The 19,755-nt window shown below is 40.9% G+C and overlaps 1 protein-coding gene across 1 annotated transcript in view; it reads right to left on the bottom strand.

Moving 5' to 3' along the window:
* Nucleotides 1-19,421, bottom strand: part of SLC35F4 (solute carrier family 35 member F4) — a 31,473-nt gene extending 12,052 nt beyond the window's left edge. Inside the window, exons 1-3 of the mRNA XM_015097092.4 lie at nucleotides 19,315-19,421; nucleotides 14,140-14,437; nucleotides 8,991-9,210 (exon numbers count right to left, since the gene is read on the bottom strand). Of these exons, the coding sequence (XP_014952578.3) occupies nucleotides 8,991-9,210; nucleotides 14,140-14,357 (438 nt within the window). The 5' untranslated portion in view covers nucleotides 14,358-14,437; nucleotides 19,315-19,421. The remainder of the gene's footprint in view (nucleotides 1-8,990; nucleotides 9,211-14,139; nucleotides 14,438-19,314) is intronic.
* Between the last annotated feature and the right edge of the window lie 334 nt (nucleotides 19,422-19,755).

A 19,755-nucleotide genomic window follows, 5' to 3' on the forward strand; every position in this document is an offset into this window, starting at 1 on the left:
TTTTCCACATTTCTATTTACATTTCACAACTATCTGACAGAATAAGTTCTCTATGGCCATGTTTAAAAATGTTTTCATTATATTTCTTATCTACATAGTTGAAACTAAGGGAAAGGAACTCAGCTAACCTAGAAAATTCAGGGAAATTTTGGGTGGCAGGCTCATTTGGAGTGGTGGCTTGGATGATCTCAGAGTGGCTCTGTCTCCCACCATTGGTTAACTGCAAGAGTAAATATTCTTGAGATTGCTGGAAAACAGGTAACCTGAGTACAGGTCTGAGTCACATGCATTTTCAGAAGTAATCAATCATTAAGGCAGGACTAATTGTCTTCACGATGGTGTGATTACTCACCTAGAGTCAAACATCCTGGAATGCGAAGTCAAGTGGGCCTTAGAAAGCACCACTACAAACAAAGCTAGTGGAGGTGATGGAATTCCAGTTGAGCTATTTCAAATCCTGAAAGATAATGCTGTGAAAGTGCTGCACTCAATATGCCAGCAAATTTGGAAAACTCAGCAGTGGACACAGGACTGGAAAAGGTGTTTTCATTCCAATCCCAAAGACAGGCAATGCCAAAGAATGCTCAAACTACTGCACAATTGCACTCATCTCACATGCTAGTAAAGTAACGCTCAAAATTCTCCAAGCCAGGCTTCAGCAATACGTGAACCATGAACTTCCAGATGTTCAAGCTGGTTTTAGAAAAGGCAGAGGAACCAGAGATCAAATTACCAACATCTGCTGGATCATGGAAAAAGCAAAAGAGTTCCAGAAAAACATCTATTTCTGCTTTATTGACTATGCCAAAGCCTTTGACTGTGTGGATCACAATCAACTGTGGAAAATTCTGAAAGAGATGGGAATACCAGACCACCTGACCTGCCTCTTGAGAAACCTATATGCAGGTCAGGAAGCAACAGTTAGAACTGGACATGGAACAACAGACTGGTTCCAAATAGGAAAGGGAGTACGTCAAGGCTGTATATTGTCACCCTGCTTATTTAACTTATGCAGAGTACATCATGAGAAATGCTGGGCTGGAAGAAGCACAAGCTGGAATCAAGACTGCCAGGAGAAATATCAATAACCTCAGATATGCAGAAGACACCACCCTTATGGCAGAAAGTGAAGAGGAGCTAAAAAGCTTCTTGATGAAAGTGAAGGAGGACAGTGAAAAAGTTGGCTTAAAACTCAACATTCAGAAAACGAAGATCATGGCATCTGGTCCCATCACGTGGGAAATAGATGGGGAAACAGTAGAAACAGTGTCAGACTTTATTTTTTGGGGCTCCAAAATCACTGCAGATGGTGATTGCAGCCATGAAATTAAAAGACACTTAATCCTTGGAAGGAAAGTTACGACCAACCTAGATAGCATATTCAAAAGCAGAGAAATTACTTTGCCAACAAAGGTCCGTCTAGTCAAGGCTATGGTTTTTCCTGTGGTCATGTATGGATGTGAGAGTTGGACTGTGAAGAAGGCTGAGTACTGAAGAATTGATGCTTTTGAACTGTGGTGTTGGAGAAGACTCTTGAGAGTCCCTTGGACTGCAAGGAGATCCAACCAGTCCATTCTAAAGGAGATCAGTCCTGGGATTTCTTTGAAAGGACTGATGCTAAAGCTGAAACTCCAGTACTTTGGCCACCTCATGCGAAGAGTTGACTCATTGGAAAAGACTCTGATGCTGGGAGGGATTGGGGGCAGGAGGAGAAGGGGACAACAGGAGATGAGATGGCTGGATGGCATCACCGACTCAGTGGACATGAGTCTGAGTGAACTCCGGGAGTTGGTGATGGACAGGGAGGCCTGGCGTGCTGCAGTTCATGGGGTCACAAAGAGTCGGACATGACTGAGCTACTGAACTGAACTGAATTGTCTTCTCAACAAAAAAACATAAAGTGATTCTTTTGGAGCTCAGAACATTGAAAATGTGCCAGCAGAAAGCCAGCAGTTTAAATACTGTGTCAGAAGTGCTCATATATGACATCCACATGATGACAAACACACAAAAATGCTTCTGAGCATGTTAGTGTCCACAGGAGGGACTCTTCAGCTGAAAATGCACCATCTCATGGTGCCACCTGCTTGGCTTCAGAAAAACATGGCTTTCCTCACGACCTATTCCAGTTCTAGCTCCATAACCAACCAGAGGTGTCTAAACAAGATGGACCCACCACTACCATTACTTTAACCTGACTTCAGTGAAAATGTTAGTAACCAGAGTGACCATAAAGCTCCCAGTGCCTCATTTTTAACCTTCTGAACCCCTGGGTCCCCTCCCATCGTGGCGTGCCCGCCTGGGGTGAGAACCCGGAGGGAGATAATTTATTTAGCCCATTACCCTTGCATGCTAGTTGAGTGACATCACCACCTGACACAGCTGCCTTCCTCTACAGGCTCAGTCCCCTCTGAGATCTTAATCTGCCTCAGCTCTCAGGGCCAGGCACAGAGCGACCTGGATTGAGCCTGTTCTTAAAGCCCAAAGAGGGTGTTAACAGTAAACATTTGGGGATTGCACAGATCTACATACTACCTGTGTCCCTGTTGAAAGCTAGGTTTCTTTCCCCTCTCGAAGAATTAGTTTGTACAGATGACAGCTAGAGAAATATCTGGCTTTTGCCTGTTTCTGTTTTCCTTTATCTTCATTTCCCCCCTCTTTTGGCTCAGGTCCTCAAAAACCACAAGAGTCCAGCTCTTCTCTGGACCTCCAACTTCATTACAGTCACTGTGTTTCCCACTGACAAATGACTTCCAGAACTATTATTTGCATAACAATATCGGTTCTTCTCAATTCAGGGTATTGACATGATCCTTTAACTGCTTCTCTTTCTAATTGTAACCCAAATGTATTTGCTTAATTTGTGATGTGGTTAACCCTGATTCTGGAGCTGGGTGTAGCATGGATTCACTCACACTGGAGCCTTGAGTCCTAAGCCTACATCAGGCTCTGAAATCGAGGGCCTCAAAGTTATACTGCTGGCCAGACTATACTGAAGTCAGGACTCAAGGTCAGCAGTTGAAGGTGAATGCACACCTTGGCCAATGAGACCAGCACTGATGATTATCCTTGTTTCCTGTGAGTGTATCTGGGTCGAGTCCATTTCAGGGAAACATGGCTACACAGAATCCTTAAATTTGCCCACATTTTATGTTTGCTTGAGCGCGTGCTAAGTCGCTTCAGTCATGTCCAACTCTTTGCCACCCTATTAACTGTAGCCTGCTAGGTTCCTTTGTCCATGAGGATTCTCTAGGCAGGAATACTGGAGTGGGTTGCCATGCCCTCCTCCAGACATGTTATGTTTAAGCTTCCATAAAGAAGAACCATCTGTTTACTCATAGCCAGTGAAATTGAACAAGAGTCAATGTGTGAGAAATAAAAGAGGTGGGCATTCTGCAGCAGTTCAGATATTATGTGTGTGTTCAGGGGTAGGGGGGTGAGGAGGTCCCTGGGGTTTACATCTCAAACTAGATTCCCACCTTCCATCCCCATGCCACACATACACACATACACGTGTCTCTCAAAGGGAGACCAGGATGGAAAAAAAAGAAGGAAAGACTCAAGAGTGTGTGGAAGGTGGTGGTGTTCAGTCACTCAGTCGTGTCCAACTCTTTGCGACCCCATGGACTGCAGCACACCAGGCTTCCCTGTCCTTCACCATCTCCCAGAGCTTGCTCAAATTCATGTCCATTGAGTTGGTGATGCCATCCAACCATCTTATCTTGTCATCCCCTTCTCCTTTTATCTTTCCCAGCATCAAGGTTTTTCCCAATGTGCTGGCTTTTCACATCAAGTGGCCAAAGTATTAGAGCTTCAGCTTCAACATCAGTACTTATAATGAATATTCAGTTGGTTTCCTTTAGAACTGACTGGTTTGATCTCCTCATGGTCCAAGGAACTCTCAAGAATCTTCTCCAACACTACAGTTCAAAAGCATCAGTACTTTGGTGCTCAGCCTTCTTTATGGTCCAACTCTCACATCCATACATGACTACTGGAAAAACCATAGCTTTGAGTAGATGGACCTTTGTTGGCAAAGTAACATCTCTGCTTTTCAATACATTGTCTAGGTTTGTCATAGCTTTTCTTCCAAGGAGCAAGCGTCTTTTAATTTCATGGCCACAGTCACTGTCCACAGTGATGATGTGGAAGGTAGATGGGACCTATTGACTGTAACTTGTTGACAGTATTTATGGATTCCTTATGGGCATAAACTCAGAGAACCTTTCCAGTTCAACTTTCACTTCCCTGTATTCATGAATTATTCTCCTGCCAAGATGGGGATGAAAGGGGAAGAGTCCCACTACCCATCCTCTGCTGTCTCCTCCAGGAAGCATGAAGATTCTAGACAGAGGAGCCTGCACTGCACATGAATAAAGAGTTACTGCATAAATGTCAATCAAAGGCAAGATGGAAACAAAAGATTGCCTTGAATCTCATCTAAATATGTAATACTGGCATAAATCAGTAGAAGCTCAGAGCCCTGATTTAGAGTGCCCTGGAGCGCAGTTAGAATTCAGAGAAGAGCAGTTTAAGCAATGAACGATTCCATTCAACTGACATACCCTGGTTGGTTCTTGGCAGATGGCAGCAAGTCTCCAAAAGAGCCAAAGTGTGGGGAGCTAAACACAGAGAGACCCAGTTGTACCTAGAAAATAGGTGCGTGCCAAGCTAAAGGGACACAAATTCATTTCCTAAATCTGCTATAAAAGTGGAGGTCCACTGAACCATTCATTGCCACCAATTTCCTTCACACTTTCAAGCAAATTTTAAAAGGAAAGAAAATTTTCAATTAATAATAGAAAAATAAGGGAGCAACAATATCTGAAAGAAAGTGTGCTAATTTTCCAGTCTGACTTTTACTTTTCATTAGAGTGAAATGGACACTCATCACAGAAGAAAACCTGAAGCAGTGCCTCAATTTTTTTTGTTGTTCATTTGTTAGGAAAACTTATTTTATTAAGGTGATTTTTCTGGTTCTGATGAATTTAAGAATGCTAGCTAAATAAAACAGAATCTTGGAGATGGTTAAAACATCCATCTTCAATCCTGCAGGAGCTGGATTCTCAGTAACACTTTTGCAATTAGAAAAGGTCTTTTAAAGAAGTTTGCTAATTTCCACAGGATAATCATACATCATCTGTAAGCAGCTACTTATGAAAGGTTTTTTGTTTTTTTGTTTTTTTTTTTTTTAACACACCAAAGCTTATTAGCCAATTGGTTGAAAGGATTTCATAATAGAAAACTAAATGTATGAGTGATTACCTTTTCATCTGTAATTCAATCAATATTCCAAGGAAACTAAATATTAAGTGGCTCAGATGGTAAAGAAGCTGCCTGCAATGCAGGAGACCCAGGTTTGATCCCTGGGTCAGGAAGATCCCCTGGAGAAGGAAATGGCACCCCACTTCATTATTCTTGCCTGGAGAATTCCATGGACAGAGGAGCCTGGCAGGCTATAGTCCATGGGGTCACAAAAAGTTGGACACGACTGAGTGACTGACACTAAGGCCACACGTTTCACCTTAACGGTGATGATTCTTGGGTCATGCAAATGAGAATTATAACCCCCAAACTATCTTTTTCTGAACTACTGCAGACTTAGGATGAGTCAGAAATATGTTTTGATGACTGAAAGCAATCCTTTAACTGTTTTTAAAAAGAGTAGTCCAAGTGGGGTGGCATGTACAGGCAGTGTCTTATTTATAGATATAGGCAATAAGAGCTGCGTTTATATTGTCTGTATTCTATTTTCCCTCCTCTGATTTCTCAAATGACCTAATTATACATGTTCTCAATATGTCTTATTAGGAAAAGAATTGCTGATATGGTCAAAGGCAAAATGCTGAGTATGTTTTAGTGCTTCTTATATTCCATGGCCTGATTATGGACATTATTAAAATTACATCTTGACGTTCTTCTAGAATATGGCATTAAAAACTTCCTAACACTTTCACAGTCAGAAGTGAAGTGCCTCCTATCATTTTAAAAGAAAAATTCCTGACTTCTCCAGCATGACTGACATTAATACTCACCATTTTATCACCTATGATGTCTTAATTTATGTAATGTACTTATTAACAACTACTTATTGGCTACTTAATTTTTCTATCAGGTCTTCTCATTACTAACAGATACTGTATTAGTTTTTTGAGGCTGCTGTAACAAATGGCCACAAACTTGGTGACTGAAAACAGCAAATATCTATTCTGTCATAGTTGTGGAGGCCCGAAGTTCAAAATCAGGCAGGACCATGCTCCCCACAGCAGTTCTGGGAGAGAATACATTCCTGCCTCTTCCAGTTTCTGGGTGCTGCCCCAGCTTTCCTAGGCTTGTGACCGCATCACTCCAATCTCTGTCTCTGTGGGTACATCGCTCCTCCTCTTCTGTGTGTCTTTCCTGTGTGTGTCTCTTCTAAGGATACTTGTTACTGGATTTAGCAGACACCTTGTTACTGGACGGGCTTCCCTAGTGGCTCAGAGGGTAAAGTGTCTGCCTGCAATGCAGGAGACCTGGGTTCAATCTGGGGGTCAGGAAGATCCCCTGGAGAAGGAAATGGCAACCCACTCCAGTATTCTTGCCTGGAGAATCCCATGGACAGAGGAGCCTGGTGGGCTACAGTCCACAGGGTCGCAAAGAGTTGGACACGACTGAGCGACTTCAATTTCACTTTCACTTTGTTACTGGATTTAGCAGACATCCAGATCAACTAGGATGATCTCCTGTTTGTAAAAATCCTTAAGTTAATTATGTTTGCAAAGACTATTTTTTCAAGTAAGGTCACATTAGTAGGTTCTGGAGATTAGGATGTGGACACCTTATGGGGGCCCACCATTTCACCCACCACAGATACCAATTTTAAAATATTAAGTTGGCCAAAAAGTTCATGTTTTTCTGTAACATGTTATGGGAAAACTCTAATGAACTTTTTTGCTAGCCCAATAGTATGCTTTGTAACTTCTAGGTAGATTTCCTAAATCTGCCATTTAAATATAAGTTACACAGCTGGGTTTTTTCTTCTAAAAGACCTCAAATAAGTGTTGTCTTTTTTATATGACCTCTTACATAAGATTCATTCATTCATTCTAATACGACTGATTTCCTTACTGGTAAATCTAATAGCATCATATTGCCTTTTAATACTGTTCATGGGGTCCTCACAGCAAGAATACTGGAGTGGGATGAGATGGTTGGATGGCATCACTGATACAATAGGCATGAACTTGAGTGAACTCTAGGAGATGGTGAGGCACAAGAAGGCCTGGCATGCTGCCATTCATGGGGTTGCAAAAATGAGGACATGACTTAGCGACTGAACAACAGCAAATTTAAAGTGGGTGTATTATTTCCTTTTGGTAGTCACATTACACTGAAAAACCAGAAAGCCCCTAAATCTCCTTTCCTTCCCTCTTGTCTGAAAAGATTTCCAAATTCTCAGGGGTGATTCTCATATGATAGATAGAAATGAGAAAGATCTTGTAAGTCTGAGTTCATTCACTATATCCCTAAATACGTACAGTCCCTACTTTGTCCCTTGTATTGTTCTAGGTGTTAGAGACAGAGACAGAGCCAGTTTCATGGGTATATGACCTGTACAGATGCACTGGGCCCCATAATGTTGCCATCTTGTAATTATTCACAATTTTTTTCAGCAAGGGGCTCTGCATTTTCACTTTTCACTGGGCCCCACAAATTATGTCAACCCCCGCTGAATGGATCAGTGGGCAGTGTGAAGAAGGTTCTTGTTCTCAAGGACTCGTTGGGGTTCCTGACACTAGACAGCCAGTGCTTCATGAGTAATGCCACTATGCTAAGCCTCTTGGGTGTGATGTCTGAGATTAGCTAGTGGAGAATGGGTGTGAGGCTGTATCTGGTATAGCCGCGTGGCATCGTGGGCTGATTGAGAATTGTTCATCTTGTTTTCTGCTGTAGCTTTCCACTTCTTGTCTGTGTCAAGTTTCAGTTCTGAATTTCTGAGCAGCATCTCCAAAGATAAAACCAGAATTAGCTAACTGGCTATTAAGAAAATGTTTTCAGGATGACGGCCATCAAAAACTCTCTCATACAGATGTGAATTTCAGCCTTTAGCGAGGCAAGGACCCTGGAATCATTGCAACAGGGCAATAGTTTGCAATAGCAAAAAAGTGTTTCAACCCAGTCTTGGACATCTCTTTTGAAGAACAGCAATTGTGTGATGTTTATTTTCTGGAAAAACGCTCTTTGTTTGGATCTCCTTTTAAAGAATTATTTACTCAATATTTTCATCATAGTGACATGCCAGATTATATGAATGAGATCTGGCTTCTTACGTCTGCATAGCTCTCAATCAATGTAACAAAGGTCAAACATACAAAAAACTTTTTATTTTTAAATCCAGAATATCTCTGAAAGGGATAAACTCAGAACTGAAGCAGTTGGTGGAAGTTTAATGCTATCCATTTAAGCATATGTATCCCAAAGTACAAGTTGTTGTTTTTAGTTCCATTTCTAGATTAGTCATACTAGATATATAGCCACTTTTAACAGCATTGTGCCATTACTGGTGACGTTAATTACTGTTTGGTAATCTTACTACTTACACCAATATTAATTAAATTCATGGGGGGGGGGTGCAAAAAAACATGAGTTGTCCAAACATGTTGACTGGGAAAAAAAACCACACACACCAAATCATAATCTTTACTGTGGCTAATTTTCTCAGACCCTTCTTCCCCAAGTACAATAGGAGTCGATCATACCATTAATTCTAAAAAAAGAACTTATTTTCCCTGAGTGCCTCCTGTTGACATCAGCTGACTGCCCAATGGAAACAATCTTTTATCCTCTCATGACATTGTAACTGCCTGGGTGTTCTAGCACATCTTCAAATTTCAATCTGTACTCAGAACCAAATAAGTTTTGCGAAAACTCCACAAAACAAAGCAGCTCTCCCAACGTCAAGGATTTATGATTAAATGCAGCCTCACGCATCGAATCAAGCGTGCTATTACCCTCACTCCCATGAACCTGTCTTTCAGCACGATCCACGACAGCAAGAAGACAAAGGCTTTGTTACAACAGAACAGAGCAGAGACATCCGTGGCTGTCAGCTTCTTTAAAGCCAGTAAATACAGGTAATTAGTCAAAGTCCACAGAATAGAAAAGGGAGCAGTTCTTTTAAGAAAGAGCTTCAACGTCAGACCATCTTCACCAAAAATTCGACTGCATTCCCTAAGGAAGAAAGAGAGGTTAATAGGTATTGATGTTAACACATCTTGTGTGGACTAGCTCTTGACAGCCATTTTTAGGCAAGAGTACAAACCCTCCAGACTCATTATTCATGTGTGGAACCTACTGAACCCAGGGCTGAACCTTCAGGCCATGAGTGGAAAGGGTTGCATGGAGGAGTTCCCATCTCCCCAAGCACAGGCCTTTCCTACCCATTCTGTGAGATTATGCTTTTGCTGAATATTCTTAGAGAAACCTGGAGAAATCAAGAAATGAGTGGTTGCTGGAATTACTAGCTATTCGAAGATACAGAAGATGCTTTCCCAATGGACAAATGCAACAGTGTCAAGACAGTTGCTACAGACTGAATAGGCTACAGACATCATGCAACCTCACATAGCATGTGGAGGCAGGCGCAGCGTGGTATTTCATTATTCCTAAAACGTTACTCCTCTTTCTAACATATCTGCCCACTGAACTAATTTCTTTTACACCTTCCCTGGTAGCTCAGCTGGTGAAGAATACGCCTGCAATCCAGGAGACCCCAGTTCAATCCCTGGGTTGGGAAGATCCCCTAGAGAAGGGGTAGGCTACCCACTCCAGTATTCTTGGGCTTCCCTGGTGGCTCAGATGGTAAAGAATCCACCTGCAATGCAGAAGATCTGGGATTGATCACTGGGTTGGGAAGATCCCCTGGAGACGGGCATGGCAACCCACTCCAGTATTCTTGCCTGGAGGATCCCCATGAACAGAGGAGCTTGGTGGGCTACAGTACATGGGGTCACAAAGAGTCAGACACAAGCTGAGCCACTAAGCACAGCATAGCATTTTTAAGGCAGAAAAAAATGAAGGAAGTTTCTGTGACAAGCCCCAAATCATAAAATAAATAAAATTCAAGTTGCATTTACATACAGACTTTGACCATTCTGGAGTTGTCTGAATATACTGCTTAAAAATAGTCATTTCAGTTAAATCTTTGATTTGCATGGTTTCTGACTAAATTAATTATTTTGTCCAGAGGGTTGTTTTAATCAAAATGTTGAAGCTAGCAATATATACAGGTGATATTTAAAGTGATAGAATAACAATGCCTTTTTGATTATGGACTGAAAATAGGCTGGGAAAATTCAGCTTCATTTTTTTTATCAGTCAGTTGTTCATGAACATTCAAGCTTTCGTTAGGCAACTATCTCATGTCAGGCATTGTTTTTTTCAAGAGTAGTATAAATATCCCATTTAAAGCAACAAGTTGCACATTTATGTTTATAAATCGATTTATATGGCTCTAGTTAGCTCTAGTTTCTGGTTTCTCTTCTAGCTCTTTCTGGAGAGAGATAATTGTGTCTCAAAGTATTACTTTGCCTCAAAGCAATCTCCAGGCAATGTTTGCCTCCCCTGTATGAAGTGATTCAGCCCACAGGAGGACTGCATATGGGGAGGGCATGACCAAGTGGTGAGGCTTCAGGCTCAGGGGGATGAGCTTAAATATCAAGTCCCACAGTAAACGTTGCTTCCAAGCAGCTGAGAACACAGGGAATTGTAGGCCAGTGACTCTTGGAAGGTTAAAAATCCATTTTGAACACATGGACATGCACACTGTGGTTTTACTTTCATGTGGGAGACAACCAAAATGGAAGGGTTTCATAAAATCAAAATGGGATTTCCCCAAGCTAAATTTTAACTTGAAGGAGACAAAACTTCAGTGAAGGGACTAAATAAGCCAGAGGCAAAACCTTTTGCTAAGTAAACAGAAATTACACATGCTCACACACACAGGAAAATGGATGGCATCTCTGCTTTGTTTGGCTTTATTGAGGTGTAATTGATTTACAATATTATAAAATGGATGGCCTTTCTAAAGCCCTACTGTTGAGATACTCAGAATCAGAGGCACACACAGAGCAAGCAACAGTTTTTACAGAGTATCTAGGCACATGCTTTGTATTCTGTCCTTACAGAGAGATTTGGTCCTTGAGGAAATCTGCCAAGGAGAGCTGGAGTGGGGAGTCATGGGTTTATTTATCCTGACATCTGTAACTTCTAAACATCCTTTAAAATACATATTTATTAAGAAGCACAACAAATCTATTTATGATTAAAGACTCTCTTTTCCTATCACCAGCCCTAGCCAGGTTCTTACCAAGAGCTCCACCATCATGCTGGGTAGAATGCACTCAAAGACTTTGGATTCAGGAAAGGAAACACCCTGCCCCATGGGGAAGCCAGCAGAGGCAGGTGTGCTGGGGAGAGTGCCCCCAGTATAGCACTGCTGCCTAGCAGAGGCTCTTGGCCTGGCTTATCCTGTCCTCCAAGAACTGGCTTCCTCCTTGTTACCCTTTCTTCCCCTTTCCTCTCAGCGCCAACTTTCTCCCCAATTGTCACTGCTATTACAAGAATTAAAATTGGTCTCCATTCAAACACCAGCTCATCTGCGTAAAACCTCTTGTTGTTTCAGCATTAAGTGCTAGGAAATGTGAAAATTTCTTTTAAAAATATGGATTTCTGTGGAGAAACAGATAACAACAGCCTGTCTCTCCCTGGGATGATGAGATCAGAATTTCTAGACAAGAAGCATTGACAGGAGGCAAAATTTGGAAAGAAGCTTAGAAGTTGGGGGTACTGACAATGTAATCATGTTCATCACTGTTCCAGCAGCTACTAGTTACAGAACAATTTCTGTATGTTGGATGGCATCTTAAGCACATTTCCTAGCTTCCTGACATATGGCAGGTGTATCTTTGGCTCCAGTTTCAGGCTTTCTAGAGATTTTTTTTTCCTTAAGAAATGACCCTTTGATATTCTTTTGATATACCATCAAAACTGGTATATAATTTTTTTCTTAAATTTCAAATTCACCTGAGGCAATTGAATTCTCTTAACTGTATATAAATGGCATGATTGAATGGCATGATCAAAAACTACTTCCAAATGAACAATCCTTACCATCCAGTTTTGATACTTTGTTGAAAATTCTTTTGATGTTAGTGATACAGAAAAAACTCGAAATGCTTTCATACCATTCAAGAGAAAAGGAGAAAATGGAGGGTTTGATGCTATGGGATACATCCAGTTTCCAGTCTTAGACACTATTCTCCCCTTGTTCTGCCGTGAGAACTTCATGGGGTGACTTCTTGGCAGACGGTGTTAATGAGTCCACAGGGAATAAAGATCAAGGATCTCAGAATTTTCTGGCAGTATTTACCTTTCATATGGAGGGGGCCACTGGAGAATATTCCCTTCAAAGACAATGTTTTCTGCTTGAAAATAAAAGCTCTTTGATTCAGTTTCAGAAATGGTCAACTTCACGCTAGGACTAACAGGTGGAGGTGTCCCGTCAAGTCACAGATTTCACTAAACTCAGAGTTTGTTCAGTGTGAGAGAAACTCATTCTCCAAACAACACTTCTATCAGCAGGAGCCTCTTGTTGTAAATGTGTTCTCTTAAGTAAAACTGACCTGGCTTGCTTTGAGGTATTCTGAGGCATTCCTTCCCATACTAACCTTTTGCTGTTTTTAATCAGCATATGTGTCTAAACCATAGGAACCTTTGAGTAGAAAACATACACTATAAGTAAATGGAGGTATCTGCAATCAGGGAGAACTTTATTCTGATAATTATGTCCCCTGCAATCATGTATTAAGTACTGTTATCTAAAAAGATCTTATGCCCCAGGATCATGTCTGTTTTGATGGGAAGAAATTAGTCTTAACAATCCTTAACAGATATAAAGCTTTTTTCTTTCCTCCAAACCAGAAAACATTTCTTCTTGAACTGGTTTTTGTTGCTTTAATGATAGCAGAATGTTCATAGACACACAGAGAAAGTCAGCTCACAGTGTGACTTCAGTATTCCCGGGCAATTCCAAGCTGGTGATAGAAACTGGAAGTTGAAGATAAAGCCTTTAGAATGTCTTACGTTTTTAAGGACAGTCTTACCATGCACCAATGATCATCTTTTTATCATAAGGTAAAAGGGCAAGGTAGAAAGGTTATTTGGGCTCCTGCAAGACAAATTTATTGCCATTCTGCTGAGGAGGAATAAGCAAAAAGCTGTCACTCTCCCATTGCCATCTGCTGAGGTCAAGCCCACTGTTTTCTCTTGGTGAGCAGAAACACTGTCCTAGAAGCTGTTCCTTGATTCTGGTTTTTCTTTTCAAGAAGCTGTCTGTTAGCAAAGGACCTTTAACCCAAATGCTACTTTTGCCTTTCCTCAGTGCTGCGCAGGACTGGATGATATGACTCAGCCAACTTTCCAATCTCTCCAAGATGGAGCTGCATAAGCCAGGTCTAACTCAGAGCAACCAACAGAACCATGGCACTGTCAAGTTCATGGCCAGCAAACCAACAGACAAGGCTCTCTGTTCCTAGCCAGCAAAGAACAGCTTCTTTTAAACCATCCCAAGGCCAGACTTCCATTTGCATGAGACCAAGTCATTTTATTTGCTATAACACCACTGTGTCCAGAATACTGAGCAAGTGTTTTTGTAAGAATATTAATACAGTTTGTTTTTTTCTTTCTGGGCTCGAGACCCTGGGTTGTTCTTTGAAACCATGATGAGAGATTGAGCTGGATTAAAATCTGGGTTCCATTATTTATAGATGTGTGACCTTGGACAAGTCACTGAATCTCTCCAAAACTTATTCTTGTGCTAAAATAGGGATAATTAATGCCACCTTAAAAGGTGGCTGTTACTACCAATGATAATTAGATAAGATCTGCAAAAGCACTAGCACAGTGCCTGGAATGTTGTAGACAATGATTTTGGAGGAAGGAGGGAGCTGATTCTGTTTCTTCATGTTCATATGTTCATTACCGACCTTAGATCCTGCCTCTCCACACTCCTCAACTCATCTTTCAAAGAGACGAAATCATGCATATTTGCATGAAATTATCTCAAACCATCTCCTATTGGCCATTTAACATGAAACCTACCTGAATTTTTTCATTGGAGATTGTTTTTCTTGAGCAGTGGCCAGATGACCAGAATAATAGACTGGGAAAAACATAATGTTCCAGTTTGTTGAAAACCAAGTCATGAAAAATGGACAGTAGAAGTTCTTATAAGTAATTTTTACAATCTGTGTGGTTCCAACCCAAGATGATGACACTGACAAGATGATCAAAAGTCCCCAGACAGCCTTCAGAACCATGGACGTGCAGGATAGGCAGCGAGCCTTGATTCTGTTTTCTTGGCCGCTGTTCTCAGGATGAGTCTGTGCTCCATCATCCCCTGCAAACAGGAAAGGAATACAAATGTGTGGAAATCAAGTTATAAAACAGAACTCAAAGAGACAGACAGAATCACCAGTGTTTTGTTTTCCCTACTATCATTTGCAGAGACAAATAACACTGGCTCATTTTCTGTCTGGAATCTCTGCTCTATAAGGTATACTGTGTATCTGGGACCCTTATCCAGGCCATGATGATGCTGATGAACTTGGTGGATGCTCTCTGTTCTCAGGGGAACCCTACCCACCTCCTTGTGAGAGCATTTCAGCTTCAAAGACTTTGGCCTTGGCCACATGATGTGTCTAAACAAACATGAACAGATGGTATGTTCACCATCTGTGGTATGGTGTGCCACCTCTCAGCAGAAGCTTTAAGCGGCTTCACATGGTCCCACTACCTCTCTAGCTCTTCCTTTCTGCCACTAGAATGGAAAATCTCAAATAGAAGCTGGTCTATGTGACCAGCTATGGAGAATGAGCAGGACCTATTCAGAACCCTGTATTCACCAACATAAAAAGTGAATGAGAAATAAATATTTATTGTTATTTCCCACTGAGTTTTTTTTTTTTTAAACTGCAGCAAAGATTACTAATAAATTGAAAAGGATGTGCCTCCAAATAGAGCAAGTCTGGATTGCACAAAGTCACCTCCTACCTCAGAACAAATTACTATTTAATATATTTCTGGGAGCACAGTGAGTTCTGCTTTATATTTTTACATTTACTAAGAAAATTTAGTAGCTTTTTTTTTTTCACATTGAAATAGCTGAAGTTCTCCAAAAGTGACAATCATAAAGGTCTTCTCCCTAAGAGTGAAAACAAGTTCAACACAATGAATTTATATACCTATCTGGATGTTAAATGAGAGCAGTGGTCATCCTGAGTCCCCAGATGGTAGAATCCGGGGAAAGGTAGACAGAATTTTAAGATTCCATGGTGTTTCCAGGGACCTCCTGTAAGCATAAGTTTTATCCTGGGCTTACGCAAGTGGTACAGCCCACAGACTGTGAGTGATAGTGGATGGATTTCTCACATTCCTCTTCAGAACCTGCTGGCTCTCTGCTGAATGTTTCCACTGCTTAATGACCCAGGTGTGACTGCTCCGCTGTGCAAAGGCTTTCATCCAGCTATTTATTTGGGGAAAGCAGATAGCAAGCCTTGAAAGCGAATTTTTCATTGGAGAGTATAAATCAAGCAGGATGAACAGGCAATTACTACATGACTTCCAAGTCTTATAAACAGAATTCTCAGAGCCTAGTCTCCGGAAGATGAAAACTGGCATTCTTTTATTTATTTATTCAACAAAGTCCTGTGGAGACTACCAGGAGCTATTTAAATAGGTCCCAGGGGTTCAAAATGAAAGACTTGAGCTCATAATCTAGAGGAAGGCCAGGAAACACATCTAAAACAGTGGGAGAAGGGCCGAGTATGGCAATACAAGGCCACATAGAGGCAAACAAGAAGCACTTGTTAAGATGAGGTGTGTAGTGACCAGGAGAAACTTCCGTGATGCGGTGACATTGAGATGAGACTGAAAGTACACTCACCAGCATCCTTAGCTGTGTACAGACTAACTGTACCTGATAACAGTCTTCAAATTCACTATGTCCATGTGGTTTATACAGACAGTAGAGGGGAAAAATGAAAATGAATAAGAGGGCAAAACAAGAGCTCTTGTGTTGGAAGGCTGGGAAGGGAACACAAGCCTACCCAATTAAGTGGGTATTACCAGTCCCGTTTTACAGATGCAAAAACAGACTTGTATTAAAGGTTGTTCAAGGTTGAGCCCAAGTCAGTATGACTCCAGGGTCTAAACTTTTTATTCTGAATATTCATTTTGTCTAGGTTTCAGGCTTGAGCTCCCCATTTAAGCACTGGAAGCTTCAGAAATGGTTTAGAGAAAAGTTTCCTGGCAGGAATGGCAGCCTTGCATGAGGTTTAATAGAAGAGAAAGGTATACTACACTTTAGATCACACTATTCTAAGGGACTAGTTCATAAAGGAGGAATGATTCTACAAAGATTATTTGTATCCCTTTGATATCTGCCTTTACTGTCACCTTTGAAGATGACATCTGTACCACTGTCAGAGCATATAGAGTACTTTTGATGACAGCAATAGTCACCTAAATCTTCCCATAGTATTGGCTCATTCTTCTGCGAACTAGATTGAATTGTTGACAATTCTTTAATTTTACTATCTGTAGATACCATAGAAAGATTGACTCTCCAGGGTTCTTTTATTTTTCTGATCAGTTAAATGTGATTTTCTATAGTCCTGCTTAGATTTATTGTTTTGTATACATCATTAAAATTGATTTACCAGTAATTCCATCTGTCTCTATGAACCTTGGTTAGAGTCGCACAGATTGATGGTAGAGGCCACTGGAATTTGGAAGCGTGAGTGAAAGTCCTAGTCCCACCACCAGAAGGCCCTGAGTATATATTTAATTCTGGTCTTAGCGTCTCTGTCAAACACCAATAATACTTAACTCATGGGATTCATTTTGAGGTTAAGTACCATAACATTCATGAGAGCATGGCGAGCTGCTCTTTAGATTCTTCTCCTTTTCTTTTTCTTTTTGGTGTCTAGGAATATCCCCAGGTGTCTTCCAAATTGTTGCAGAAAGAGTAAATTATGCCACATGTGGTCTTCAATGGTACAGTCTTTGAGATTTGTAATTAGTATATGATAGAAAGGGCAAATTTATTAACCATATTTAATTAACTGCAACATTCTGTTCTGCAGATAACTGGGATAATAAGATTACTGCAACTAATTAAAGCCAATTAAAACTTTCTGAAGATTTACAGTGTCATTTTCTTCACTTTTTACAAAAGAGTTTTGGCCTTTGGGTCAATAGTTGCTGAGATTCCATTTTAAAATATTGTCATTTTGGGGAAAAAAAAATCTTTTCTCATAAAAACCTAATCAAATAAGTAGGATCCTAGAAGAGGCTTTCACACCTCCTCTATGCCTTCATTTACCTGGGTCCCCTGAATTACTTCTCTTCTGCTTATTTTTTAAAGCTAGTGTTCTCAAAGTTATGAGGTTTTTGTTTTTCGATTTGTTTCCACTACCCACTTGTTTTGGATAGAGTTATTTTGTTGTTTTTGCTGGTGTCACTATTGACTTTAAGGATGCAAGAGATTTTAATATATTGTTGGCCAAGCTGAAGGAATAAATGGAGAAGGGGAGATTGAAAATGTAAGTGGAAGAGATGGAGAGGAGGTAATCATGGATGTAGGAGGAGTCAGCATCAGAATGGTAGCAAACACAGAAGTCAGAAGTGGTCCCTGCAATGATGACAGTGAAAGTCTCTCAGTCAAGTCTAACTTTTTGCGACCCTGTGGACTGTAGCCTGACGGCTCCCTCTGTCCATGTAATTCTCCAGGCAACGATACTGGAGTGGAGAGCCGTTCGCTTCTCCAGGGGATCTTCCCAACCCAGGGATTGAACCCAGGTTTCCCGCATTGCAGGTGGATTCTTTACCATCTGAGCCACCAGGGAAGCCCCTGCAATGATGATAATTAGCAAATTAGCAAGCGAGAGAACAGAGACACTTTGAGGCAGGGAGGAAAGTATCTGTTAGCACACAATTGTTTGTCTTTTCAGGAAGGTAAAAGTGTGGTCATATGATGAGAGGAAGTGAATATGGACTTGAAGCTTGAGATTATCTCTGGGGACGGCTGTATGATGTCCATCACCAAAATGTAACAGTATCGGGCCACGGCCTAGTGGACCCAGCTGCATTAATTTTTTTCATGTGACTTGTTTTATTGTGATGTTTGTTTTACCGCAAGAGTCTAGAAACAAACCCACAGTATCTCTGAGATCTGTCTGTATACTGTGCTTAACTATGTTTGCTTCTTTCCAACACATTCTTCCTCAACTGCTACGTTTTGGCTTGTGCCCCATGACTGTTGAAATTTCTCTTGCTAGATAATAATAAATAATCTCCTGTTTTTGAAGTTCAATGGATACTTTTTCACTACTTACTTTAGATGAAATAACAACCTCCTATATCACTAACCTCTCCTTTTCATTTTATTTTGCTGAGTCCTGTTCCTCGTTCTCTTCTGATCATTTTAGAGTTTTCCAGAGTTCTGTCTCTATTTAGCTCTCTCTTCTGTCCTTCTTCATCCTTTAAGGATTTTATGCATACTCCTGCATTGCAGGCAGATTCTTTACCGTCTGAACCACTAGGCAAGTCCCATGCATGTTCCAGCTACGTTTTAAAAGGATAGATTCACTGGGAAACCCACAGATATAGTTAACAGATTTATCTAGTGATTCCAGTAACCCAAATATTCCAGGGGTTGGTAAGTGATCAGGCAGATGTGAGGAAAGGTTAAAGGTCTTGATTTAATAGTAAATGCTGATCAGGGAGGCAACTGAAGTGTCCTGAAGGAGGTATAAAATCGGGAAAACTAGAAGGGCTCCAAGGACTGGCAGTCCTAATAAAGATAAGAGCAGAGTCTGTGATTTTACTGGTGCTTTTATTCTTCTCAGAATGGGTACAGCTTGCTATTACTAAATCCCAGGACTGAGATAAAAGGTGCTGGCTTTTGCCATCTTGAAGATAAGAAAAATTGTTTCCTTATAAACTTAACTAGATGTCATTGTTTAACCATGTGTTAAGCCCTCCAACTATAGGTTTTGGTATTATTTCTCTGCGACACTGTACACTGCCCATCATTAATGGATTGTATCTATACATTTCTCTTCTCCCTTCTCCTCCCACTTGATAAACTTTGCTCACACATACTCCTAAGAGTCAGCGTCACGTCTTTACATTCTGTGCCAATGGTGAGATCTTTCATTGCTGGCTAGAAGCTTACCACCTGTACTGTTATTTAAGAGGAGGTCACTCACATACCTGATCTGTTTTGCCTCTCAGCTCTGTGTCCACAAACTCCAGAGGATCCTCGACTCTGAAGTTCAAGAATAGGAGCAGAGGAATCTTCTGTGACAGAGAGAGGGGACAGTTGTCTGCTGATGCTACTGTGTGAACTGGGGCAGTTGGCTCCAGGTTTACATCGAGTAACTGATGATCTGGAGGTACCTGGGAAAAAAGAGATCAGTTTGAAAATTTCCTGGAGGAAAAACATACTTTAAATGTTGTGGCAGTAAAATATATGGAATATTCATTGAATTTGTTTCTAATTTTACAAAAGGGGCTTCTAAGGAAAATGCTATGTTGGTAAAGTCTGTTCCCTAAGATAAAGGGTCTTTTTAGACAAATCCATTAACTAAATGAACACTAGAAAATGGTGTTTGGGTTGATTTAGCTGTTCTGAATTAGAACTGTTCTTAAAGT

This window comes from Ovis aries, chromosome 7, assembly GCF_016772045.2.
Source record: "Ovis aries strain OAR_USU_Benz2616 breed Rambouillet chromosome 7, ARS-UI_Ramb_v3.0, whole genome shotgun sequence".
NCBI lineage: Eukaryota > Metazoa > Chordata > Mammalia > Artiodactyla > Bovidae > Ovis > Ovis aries.